Here is a 12,655-nt window from a genome sequence, read left to right as displayed (position 1 = left end):
AGCAATTCCATGGATGCAGGGGTCACTGTGTATTCAGCCCTTCTTGCATTTCGTTTGGACTTGAGAAATTCTCGTGTGAAAAGGAGGGCTGCCTCTGGGCAGGCTGAAGGAAGAACAGATAGGAGGAGGTCATGCCCTTAATTCTGCCTTTGATACCTGCAGATACAGGATTTTGGAGCAACAATTTAAATGATCGAACACCCTCTGTCCTGTAGCTTACTGTTTGTAGTTATGATTGACTTTATCACAGTAGAAAACAACAAATGGAAATTCCTTACAAATTATTTACTACTGTTTAGATTAAAGGCAGCTCTTAAAGATTTACAGTTTATCTCTCAAACACTGCAGGTCTTTTGGCACACTGTAGTTTTGACAGTTGATATGTTTCTCTTCTGAATTTTCATTAAATATTCTTCCCGAACCTTACAGAATGAAAAATCTTTAATGTGAATATTATGTCAAAGGCATTGTGTTGTCAAAAGCTGCCTTGCTGCTTACAATGAAATTGTGGTTTTTTGGATGAGCATCATGGCAGAAGTCCTGAAGGCTGCCTTCACTGTCACATTTGCAGGTGTCCCCTAAGGAGGTTCTAATACTGAAGAATGTGACTTGATATTTTTCTGTCTCCATTACCTTTTAACAAAAGTTTCCTGCAACTTAATCCTGCTTCATCTGCAATGCTCAGAAGTTAGAAGTAAGCTGTGGCTCTGTCCAAGTCACTCCAGTTGTCTTGGTTGCAAGGGGTGGATCCATTTGCCCCAGATGTGGGTGTCTCCTGCCCTGCTGCACCCCTGCAGGTATCACCCCACCCTCCTGGTATGGCAGCTGAAGAACAGCAGGTTTGCTGTGAGCTCTTCTTCTTGTCTGCCAGGCTCATGCAGGTATCTGAGCCATCACAAGACATGAAACATCAGAAGAGGGATTTGAGTCTCTCAACACTCACCCTAGATGAAGGAGACTGAGGCAGAGTGCAGTGAGTGGAGAAGTGTCCACTTTGCACTGGGAAGTCGATCAGTGACTGCCTCTTCAGTTTTTGGAGTGGAAGATTTCTCACTGCTCGTTTTCCGATACCCTCTGTTGAGGAACTACTGAAATGGAGGACAATTGGGAAGTAAGCTGGGCTGACAATGGTTTGCCAGCTCTGGGCTTCAGCAGAACATGGGAGAGGAGAGTGCAAGATGTCACAAAAGAGGGGTCTTAATGTTGTCCATCAGAGACATCTGGCATGGTTATTCTGCTGAGAGTTGCCTTGAATGCATTGCAGTCCTTCTGCACTGGATTGACGTGGCTGAATCAGAGCTCAGGAGGAAGCTGATGAGCAGAAAACAAGCTGAAGGAGCATGTATTTCTGGGTCAGCCAGTAGAAAAAAGAAAAGTAGACATAAAAAACAGTAATGGGATTCTTTCAGAGAAGAAAGAAAACACTTCTTTGGAGTCAGTGAATTAAAGCTGTCTGTGAAAAGAAATTGGTGTTTTAATATCCTTTGGAGGGAGTGTATATTAGAGCAGCTGCAGCTTAGAACAAAGCAGCATTTAAGAAGGAAAGTCTTGTCTTTTTTGTGGTTGTTTTTGTAGTTATAGGTACAGCATTCTGGATAAAATTTGGCATTCAGTGTGGAGCACCATGAAACAAATGCATTGTATGAGCTCTGAGAGTTATTTTTTTCTCTCATGTAGCATTTACCGTATGTTTGGCTTGTTGGCAATTTAATCAGTCTGAATAATCTTGTTTTGTGACAAACCTCCTAAATCACAAAGGAATGATGCAGTTTGTATGGGTGGAATGTGCTCTACAGGGATATTTCAAGTTGAAGAATAAAAATGAGAATTAGACAATACAGAATTCATTGAAAGCCAGTTTTCCAGCTGCTCTAATTTCCCACAATTTAATTTGTGTGCCGTCAAAAGCAACTTGGAGGTTTCCAGCAAGATGATAGAACTATGGGCTAGGCTAAACAGAGAGTCTAAAATGTGCTTAATGCATTGCAGTCCCATGCTGTAAAAGCATTTCCTAGGGCCAAAAGCAGACAGCATAATATCCTAGTGAATTGGACCATTAAATAAAACTGTGAAGTCATAAAGCTGTAGCATTACCCTGAAATTAAAGCATTGTCACCTTTGAATTATGGAAATAATTTAACAAGCATTTAGGAAATCTGCTTTTCAAGGCTGCATTAAACTATTCCACATTATACAATAGAAGATGTGGCTGCAGTCTCCTACTTGGTTTCGAATGACTTCCAGCTTGTGTTTAGTTTGAAATTTTACCAAGCTGGGAAAGTAATAAAATAATAGAATGGAGTAACAGGAGACAAAAATAAACAGTAACCTATGCCTAGAAACAGCTTTTTAATTCTCATTGCAGATTCATAAGTGCAAGGAGAGCTCATTAAATGGAGTAAACAGGAAAAAGGTGTGTAGTATGGACAGATATAAAAATGTAATACTTCATAGTTGAAATACATGAGAAGAGACCTTTATCTATGTAGCTTAATGGTTTCCAGGCATGGAAGTTATTAGAAGGGCGTAGTGGCACTCAGCTTGGTTTGCATCTGTGGTTACAGTGTCATTGTGTAAAAACATAATGTAAACAAAACAGAGCAAAGATGAAGTAAAACTCCTTGCATTGTGAAACAGCAACAAGTATTTGAAGCCCCATTTTCAAAAGCTGTGGGCATTAGTTCTGTAGAGGTGTGCCTCTAAAGGCAAATGCCAAACACGGATCTAAGGTGCAGACAGCTGCTGCAGTGTTTGCTGGAGGGATCTGTGGGCACATTCAGATGGCAGCTACGTGTCTTACACAGGTCCTGAACCTGCCTGAAGTGCCCGGTCAGAGATCTTTGTCAGGAGGCTTCAGAGGACCTGTCAGTTCAGTAGGAAGGGTAGAATGCCTTGACCTCATTCTGAGGCAGGCAGTGATATTTTGGAAGCAGCCCTAGCTAAACTTGTGCAAGTGAATTTGAGAAAACAGAATGATCTTTTTCTAATTGTTGCCAAGTTCGAGGTGGAGAATCTGGGGTTTGAACAAACCCCGAGGGCTGATCTGAAAGGTGATGGTCTTCAGAAGAAATGCTGGGATTATTTTTGAGTGGTTTTCTGATCCGTGGAAGCAGGTGCAAAAGTCTTGCTATTGTCTTGGAATGCTTCAAGGTTTTACTGCCCTCCAGCTCTTAGTAACTTCTCTCTCAGCCAGTGGAGATGCAGGAGGGAGCACTGTTGGCTCTTCTACTCTGTCCAAAGTAATCTAAAGTTTAAATAATTTTTAGTCTCACCTGCTGCCTTTAAAAAAAAAGATGTTTTCCTTTTGAAAAAAGGAACTTTGTTTTTTTGAGGGTTTTTTACTGTGATGTCAATGTAATCCTTTATTCTTGTACCAGGTTGTGTTTGGCTTTGTATGCATTCCCTCGCTCCTCCACACCTCACATGCTGCTTTCTAAAATGGAAGTGCTTACTCTTCCCCTGGGAAGTGGGAAAAAGCATGACTGGGATGGTGGAATAAATTTCTCCTCCTTTTCCTCTTCTCACCTTGTTGCCACCAGCTCTTTTGTATCTATGTTGTGTTGAGTTGCCCTTTTGATCTGAGGTTTGCTTGCTGGTGGCTGTGACTTTCCTGTCACTAGATCAACAGGAAAAACACAGATCTTTTTTGAGAACCTGAGCTGATGGTCACCTTTACTTCAAAGGTGAAATGCAGAGGGATACTTTGAAGTGACCATTAAAGCACAGATGTTATCTGTATAACAGAGCAGGCATGTGTGGAGTAGGAAATCTCTGAAATGTAACTTCAGAATTCTTCTCTTCTGCTATAACTTTCTTAACTCTGTCCTGTTATACTTGATAAATCAGAATCACTTTGAATACAGTAAGAAACTTTATTTGTTTTTCCTTTCCCTTTGTAAACTAGAGGATGGAAAATGAGTCAACTTACTTCTAAATGATCCTGTGGAGAAAAGCAGGTCTAGAATGTCAAAGTTCAGATCTCAGGACAGCTGTGTGCAGCCGTAATGATAACAAGACTGCTGGAAATTAATAAACAATCACAGAGGAAGATAAGAGGAAGACCTGTCACATTGCCTGTCCAACACTCTTGTTAATGAGCACTGGCTGCTTACAGTATGTTTGCTGATACCTTGTCCAACCTCATTTCAAACGTGTCAATTAATTATATTTCCAACACTTTTTCTTGGGAAGTCAGTTTTGTGCTATGCTATTTTTAATTAGCTTTTCATAGTAACTCTTCTTTGCTTTTAAATCGCTAGCCCTTGATGCTTTTGACTTTTCAGGTACCCACATGGCACCTTTCTTGATGCACAGCATCAAGATGTACAAGTAGAGCATTAGGCTGCTCTACTTCCTGAGCAGCACTGTAGCCACTATTGTGAGCATTGATTTTATTGCATTTTCTTAAAATTATGTTCAGAACTCTCAGTGGGGAGGTGCTTTTGACAGCCCATCTGGAATTTCAGCAGCCATTTATTCCATCATCTCCTGGTTTTATGTCTCACATCATCAGCAACTTGGTGTTGGTCTTTTTAATAATTATTTCAGTTAGGGCAAAAGTTAAACTTCTATCAGCTTTTGTGAGTGAAAGTTAACTTGCCCTCAGCTGCTTCTGAAAAATCCACTCTGTTCTTGTCAATATTGCCTTGAGAGAGCAAAAGCAAACAGAGGGACTGGCTGATAAGGATTGCTACTTTGAGATGTACAAGATGTCTGATACAAAGTCATTGAGTTATATTGTGTTGGAAGCACTATATGTGCAGGACTGTGCAGGGTATTGTGCTACAGCGTTCACTGTGATTACAACCACTGGGACAAGTATTGCAAGCAATAAATTTGTAGTATTTCTTATCATTTTAATCTGTCTTTTGTGTATCACACATTGCAGCAATGTTTCTTTGAGCTCCAAGGGTCCACAGACAGCTCCCTGAAGTCAGTAAGAGCCACAGAATTGCAGACCTATGAGCAAACTTTCTGTTTGCCATCACAGAAACGATGAGAGGGTTGTGAGTGAATGTGTGGTTTGCTGTGTGTAAACTGTCCTTACAGTTAGTGCAAGTTAATTTCTCTGTGACTAGCAGCCAGGTCTTGGAACAGACCTCTTTAGACAGTCTCCAGATGGTTGTTGTTACTTGCCTGTCATTTGAATGCTTCCATAATGACAATCCATTAAATCATCTGAGTGTCTTTGCACAGATAGTCCATTTAGGATTTTTATACACCTATTAGCATTCTGTTGAAGTAATCTGGGGGATATTTGGAGCTCAATGAAAAATACTTCGACTGCAATGCATTGTGGTGTCCACAGAGCTATTGGGCTCATCATGCCAGTGCATTGGGGAGTTACTGGAAAGCTCAGGCTCTGCCTGAGAACTCAGGCCAGGGAATGTGGTAAAGCCATCCAAATTCTTAAATGCACAGTTTTTAAGATCAGCTTAGAAAATATATTATTCATTGTTATCTAGTGTTTCCCTGATGAAGCATAAATAACAAAATAGAAATCTGTTGCCTAGATCTCACTTCTTCCTCTGTAACTGTCTGCGTGTTTCTGCAAGTGAGATCGAAATCTGCTTCTCATCAAATGATTGAAAATTGCTGCCTTAAATTTTTGCCCTGTCAGTAACTTGTATCCTCCCTAGGCAAGCAGAGTCTTTGATAAAGAGGAAATTTTCTGGATCTGACTTGACACTCTTACTAATAGTGTTGGACATGTGCAGGCTCAGCCCTGTGAATTCTCATTGAAGAGTTCGACTTTAACTCTGTGTCAGCTCAGCAAATTGGCCATTCAGATTGTCCTTTCTACCTTGCCCATTGCTATACCAGAACCAACTGGGAAAAAGCCTCCCTGGAAGCTAATTGCTCGTAAGTGTGATGTTCTCATTATGCCAACCCCAATGCTGATCGTGAGCTGGGTTGTAGGGTGCAGGTTCTGCTAGGTTCTGCTTTCTGTCACCTACACAATCCCTTGCTCTGGCAGTAAATGCAATGAAAGAAATGAGAATGGGCTCCCCAGCATGGAAAAGCATCAATATTTAGAGTTAACTACAGATGCCAAGTCATATGGCGTTCTGTACCATCATCCAAGTAGGGCATCACTCAACCTATATGCAGAAAAAACTGAGAACTGAGTGAAATGAGTGATCTGACTTCCAGCTGGATGGTAAGAATATACTCTCAGTTTAACTTTATGGCAAGAAATTGTGCTTTCTGCTCATGGTGAGGTTGTGCAAGCTCATCAGCTGCAGTTCTCTGCTTCCATTTGTTGTTTCAACAGCATGGGCTGTGCTCTCAGGCAAAACGTGAATGTTACCCCCATGAGTCATATTACTCTATGTTTTCTCTCAGGGACAAAGCCAGTTGAAAGATATGTAATTTTATGCAGATACCTGGTAACAGAAGAAGCTGAAGCTCTCCTGTGCTTCCCAGGAAGCTTCTAGTTTCACTCTTGCTCAGCAGGTAGTGTAGTGTCTGCTTGAGCTGGTTCAGGGAGAAACATCTTTGTGGGCCACACTGACCTGTAATGAAGTCACACCAATTGGTGCCTATTTTGGAGACTGGGGTCCTGCTGATTCTCTGTCCACTGCAGTAAAATGTTAGATTTCAGTTGGTGCTTTTTTTTGTTCCCTGCTTGTTGGAAATGTTTTGCTGTTAACCTCTTGTTAAATTGTTTTTCATTTAACAGAAGATAAGATCTGGACTGCAGTGCAGCACAACAGCACAGGGCTGACCAGAGTACAAGGAGCTGGTCCAGAGAAGCCCTACACCATGTCCATCAACTACAACAGCAGCACAGAGCAGCTGGAGGCCGTGATAAACAGTGCTGAGTACTGCGAGCAGGAGGCAGCCTACCACTGCAAAAAGTCACGGCTCCTCAACACCCCGAGTAAGTGCCACCCTCCCACATCTTTCCTTCTTAACTCCTATTGATTTTACAGCAGGTGCAGGCCACAGTGCAGCTGAGGAGAAAAAAAAATACCCAAACCAATAAAACCACCAAATTAGTATGGCAACATGGAACAGAGTGAAAAAGCTTTTACCATTTTGGATTCTACTGTGCAGTGCCTGTGCCCTGGTGCAGGAGGGTCTGAGCTTCACAGGGGAGTTTTCACTCTGGAAGTTGATGCATGCCCAGACTCTGAAAATTTCTGCAATGGAAAGTGCCACCTAGAAACCACAAAAAGTGTATTTAGTTGGTGGCAAATAGATGTGTTTGTTCATTTACAGTTTTTGCCTGATTATTAAAGATAAAAAGCATCCAGATTGCTCCAGAATCATGTTATGTAGGGGAAGAGTGTAATATCTTTTGAGTCCCACAGCCCTGAATGTGATGTTCAGAGTGCTTGGTAGTACAGTTTCTGGGGTAAAACTAACTATCCCCTTGCAATAGAGCAGAATACATTTTTTCTCTTGGCTTAATGTAACAGAAAAAAAGAAAGCAGAGGGTGTCACGAATTTGTGTTTCTTTGCAGTACCAAATTTCCAGTGGCTACTCAGGATGTCTGGCTTCCAGTCACCTCTGCCTTGATGTCAGAATTTTATGTTTGTTAATGTGGAGAGATGGATGACATTAAGGGCAGACTTCTGAATGTCCTCAAAGTCTTCTCTGTTGCTAGTAATATCTGTATTGACCTGGTGATTATTTGATTATTAGCAACTCTTATGTTTGTTGGTAGTTTAGAAGACAGACCATGGAAAGCCTGAAGGGGAGCTTGCAGTGGGAGTTCCTATTGTCTCAAAACCACATTGCCTAATGAGATGTGTTAAAAGCCTCCTGGTTCCAGCGAAGTTATAATAACACTGAATGTTTATGGATCCAGTAATCAGATGCCTTACAGTCAGTTTATTTTTAAAAGCTGTGAATTATTGTCTTTTGTTGTCATCAGATTTACCAGGCAAGAGTTGCTTGTGTTGCTAATCTTTTTTTAAAGAATGAAATGTTAATATCAGCATCCGGGGTAGAGAACAAAGAGAAAACAAAATGTGGGCATAACTGCTCATAAAGAAGTGGAATTGATGTCTTACAAGTACTCTCAGTGTTGCTGGCTTCTGTATCCCATACCACACTTGATATGGCATAAAGATAAAACCCCACAGAGGCTATTTCCAAAATATTTTAAAGATAAATGCCGCAATATTAGAGCAGGTCTGCTTTAATGTGTTTATTTTTGCACGTTTCTGTGAGGCACTTGATTGTGTGTGTGCAGGAATGTACACTGTGAATGAGTTTTGAGAAGACTCTTGTGTGTGGGGCCTCTTGAAAGCTGGGAGCACTTCCTGAGAAACAAAACTTTTGGAGAAAAAAAAAGTAAAGGTAATCTTGTATCAATTGACAGTGTGTAAACTGTGCATCACCAAGGGCTAAAGCTGTCAAACAACAGGCAGACTGGCTAAGAGGGCACCTGTCAGGCAGCTCATTCTCCACTTGTCCAGGACCAAGGCCCTGGCTGATTCATTAAGAGAAAAGATGTGGGGATGATGTCCAGCAGTCTGGTTTGTGCTCTTGAAGCTGGTGCAGTGCAACTGTGGTCCTGACATCTGACCACACAAGAATTGCACAACTTTAGCCTTTACTGCAGCTCCAGCTGAGAAATTAAAAAAAAAAAAAATATTGCAATCTAGTGCTGTGTGTGTGGCAGACACCATCATTTTTCCGCTTTTTTTTCTTCCTTTTGTTTGCTTTTTAATTGCACTTTTGAATTTTCCTTTTTTTAGCTTTCTTAGTAGTCTACAGCTTTAAATTTGGCAAGATGTCAAACATGCTCAAAAATAGCATTTCATTTCTTGAAATTACAAGATAAGGGTAATTTGTTCTTATCTGAATATTAAGTATTTTTGTAGAAAAATATTATTTCCCCACGCTCTATTAATTGATATTTATTTTGTAGTGAAATGCTGTTGTATTACAGAGGAACCAAGTAGGGCTGAAGACTATAGGTGTCTTGAAGAGTTCTAGGACTTAAGGAATTTCCATTCCTAAACTTAAAGATGAGCTACAAGTGTGAGTGACTTTAGAGTATTCTGCTGGATTTGCTGCAGAAGGTTCTCACCTGTGTTGTTTTTGCCAGATTTGAGGCCAGAGCAACAGAACAAAGATCACAACTCTTGGGGTTTGTTTCTTCATTTGACCTAGACTTCTGGATGCCTGAAGCACTGTGTTCCCCCTGTTCATTAAGGCCAGGGTACCTTAATGTGTAATTGCTGTTAATGAGCAACACTTCAGATCTGACTGTAGAATTCAATATGTAATGCCCACGTATTAATGACACTACTGTCTCCGTAGGCCAGCTGGAAATGTTACCTGACCTAATCCAGCTTGCTGAATGTCTCCACTCATTACCAATGGTGAATGCCTGATGGAAGGGCATCTCCCAGAGGTATATCTAATCTTGGCAAAGTTACAAAAGTTCCTCTTCCTGCAAGAAATTCAATTAATTTCTGAGCTTACACTCATTCTGGTCTCTTTTTTTTTTTTTTCCCCCACAAAGAGATGGAACATATGATTAGGATATTACAGCTGGTAGCACCAGTGCACCAAATCCTTGTCTTTAGGATCTAAATACCATCATGTTTCACAGAGAAGCAATAAAAACATTTTTCTTTCCTTTTGCATCAGAGTGCAGAGATGTATGTTGTTACATAACAATTTTGGCTTTCACAGCTTTGACATGGGGCAAATGGGACAAGCAAGGCATTCTGGGCTGCCTCAGAGAGAAGCTCAGGGAGGCTCCTGGCTTGCATAAAATTTTTCTAGTTCATATCAAGGAATTTCTTCTTTTGCTGCTCCCTCCTGCCCTGAGGACACAGGCACATCCTCAGCGGGTGTGACTGAGTGTAGTATCCCCGTTGAGTTTCTTGGATTTACATCTGCAGTGTGTCAGACGTGCAATCTGGCAGTTGGCAGAGGAGTTTACTCATCTCCACCTCCTGCTGTCTGGAACAGCCTTATTGGCTCTCCCTGTCTTACTACAGCTTAGCTGCAAGCGTGTCTGTGAAGGCAAAAATTAAATTGCCCTGAACTGTAGTTTTGTATATCTCTGCCATCAAACAGATTTTCAGGAGGTTTGTGAGCACCACAGTAGATGTCTGTTCATCAAGGCATAGCTGGCTTTCTTAAGAAGGTGGCAAAGGAAACTTGTGTAACCAGAAATCACAAGTCTCCTGTGACTTTCCCAAGTAGGCATTAATTAGGAAAGTAATCCACACTCTTAGGAAACAATTGCAGACATATTCTTACAAGCAGAAGCCAAGTCAAGCTAGCAGGAGAGGACTGGGGTGGGTAGGAAGGTTGAGCTACCTCTAAATGTGCTCTCTGTATTCTGAGAATATGAAAAGAAGCATAGCCCCCAGGGCCTTGATTTCCTTAATTCATGGAGCATCTCAGGCAATACCTAAGGAGATGCACATTAAATTAAACTGTTAACATACAATATGGTATGAAAACATTAACTGCAGCAACCCCCAGCCCTTGACTGAATTTGCTCAGTTTTCTAGAAGCAGTAGGTGGGCTCAAATGCTTGTCACTTGGGAAGCTTCCTCACATCCACCTTATCAAGGCCTTAGCACAGTGACGGCTGTATCAGTGGCAGCATAGCTTGCTTTACAATACGTGGCTGACAGTCTGTCAAGTTCATAGCACATTTGTGTAGGCAGGGACTGATAAAAGATCAGTCCAAGAGCAAAATCAAAGAAATAGGAATGTCTGTAGGCGGTGGATTTTTCCTGACTTCTTCTTTATTTTTCTCTTTCCAGTAGAATTCCTACACCATGCCACCTTAAGCTTTTATTTCAAACATTGACCCTAAACTACATCCATCCTAAACTACACACTTCTTCCCTGGAATTATGGTCTGTCAAGTCCCACTATTACATGACATGTGCCCAGGTTTCCACTTCCTCTCCTCTTTGGCTCCCAGCTAGTCCCATACCTCAGAGCCCAGCTGCACCAGGTGCTGTCCCACAGCCTGTGACCCCTTATGCCAGGGGTGGTTGTCCTCACTGGTGAACCACTGCATTTGCATTTTGTAACTCTCTATTGGAGGGAAAGATGTAGTGCTGCCTCACAGAAGGGAACACATAATAATCTCAGTTTAGACTTAATTCCATTGCTAGAGCTTTGTCTGTGCAGGCTCCCTCCCTAGCTCCAGATGAGGCCAGTGATGTGAGGGCATAAGGTGCTAAGAAATGCCTTTCAGGGCCCTGCCTTCAGTAGTGGCTGCTGGGGAGATGCAGCTTAAGGTCAGTACACAAGTTGATGTCTTTACTACATCCCTCAATAAGTCCCCATCACCCACAGCTGCTCAGATAAGGGCATTAGTGTTTATGCTATTGCAAATCCATTTTAGTATCCACCATGGATCTGTTGTTCATAAACTTGTCTAATCACTTTTTGGTCTTTATTAGGCTGCCTGCCCTGCAGCCTACTAGGAAAGCAAGTTTCAGGAGATTCCCACTTGCTGTTTTACAGAACTGCATTTTTTAATGTGTTTTTAACTACTGTTTCCTTAGTGCACTGAGTTCTTATATTACAGGATGCAGTGAAACACAGTTTTGTGCTCATCCAGAGCTTTTAAAGTGCTTTTAGTTACTCATCTAGGACTTTCACTAACTGTAGTATTTTTTCACCTGTGCCCACAGTTTTTTGCACCAAGGTGTGACCATTTTAGAGTAAATCTTTTTGAAGAAAGGAGTCTGAAGCCTGGGTTCTGACTGAGTATTTTACATAGATGTATCAGGAGGTGATATAAAATGACCCATAACAAGCAATCATTTACCAATGGGGTTTTGCTTGCTAGTATTTTATGCCTTATAAGTATAATTTTCAGTTTATCATTCCAGTACTTTCAATTGTTAATGCACTACCAGGGGACTGTTTGTCCTTGTACAAAATAACTTTAAATTGTTATTGCATTACCAGGAAACTGTTTTTCATTGCACAAAATAGCATAGAACAGGGCAATCTGCCCTCAAAAAGTGGCTTGTGTTGAGGGAGTGGTGGATAGGTGGCAGGTGTGGATTGTGTGCTGTGATTATTCTTGGGTAATTAGGATCCCTTTTTTGAGAATGATTGACTTGCCATCTGTGTTTCCATCACCATACCTTGTCTCTCCCCCCAAAGTGGCAGTGACAGCTTCTCACAAACAAAACTTCAGACAACTTGTGTTATATTTGGAGACTTTGGAACAGAGTTCACCACAGTAATGAAATACACCCCCTCTGTTTGTAGGGAGAGATTTGGAGGCCATTTTTAAAGATGTTGGGTTTTGTGTGCAGCTGTTTAAAATGCAGAGGGCCTAGGCAGAATGCAAAACCTGTGGTGTGGCAGAGGTAACTTGGCCTGGAGCCTGCACACACCTGTGAGTAGTGGAAATACCATTATCCCAGTTTCTGACCCTTTACTCCCCTTGCCCTGTACTATCCTCTGTGGCTGGCAGGGAGGCACAGTGTACTACAGCTGCCAAATAAGGAATGGCAGCTGCTTGCTGCCATTACTTCTCATCCAGTCTTGTTGTGTTTCTCTGAGATGGAAATGCAGCCAAGAGGCTAAATAATGGAAGAAACCTGGGAATAAATTGTTGCTCAGCCAGATACTGGATGTCTTCTAATGCAGTGAAAGGGAAGCGTGTTCACTCCTTGAAACCCACTGCAGGAGAGGGCA

At 41.6% G+C, this 12,655-nt stretch overlaps 1 protein-coding gene across 1 annotated transcript in view; it reads left to right on the top strand.

The window, feature by feature from the left end:
- Positions 1-12,655, top strand: part of CNTNAP5 (contactin associated protein family member 5) — a 266,113-nt gene that overhangs the window by 182,830 nt on the left and 70,628 nt on the right. The window contains exon 13 of the mRNA XM_066323037.1: positions 6,683-6,883. Within this exon, the coding sequence (XP_066179134.1) occupies positions 6,683-6,883 (201 nt within the window). The remainder of the gene's footprint in view (positions 1-6,682; positions 6,884-12,655) is intronic.

This window comes from Sylvia atricapilla, chromosome 7 (assembly GCF_009819655.1).
Source record: "Sylvia atricapilla isolate bSylAtr1 chromosome 7, bSylAtr1.pri, whole genome shotgun sequence".
Classification (NCBI taxonomy): Eukaryota; Metazoa; Chordata; class Aves; order Passeriformes; family Sylviidae; genus Sylvia; species Sylvia atricapilla.
The sequence above is the reverse complement of the archived record's forward strand: the minus strand, read 5'-3'. Positions and strand labels throughout refer to the sequence as shown.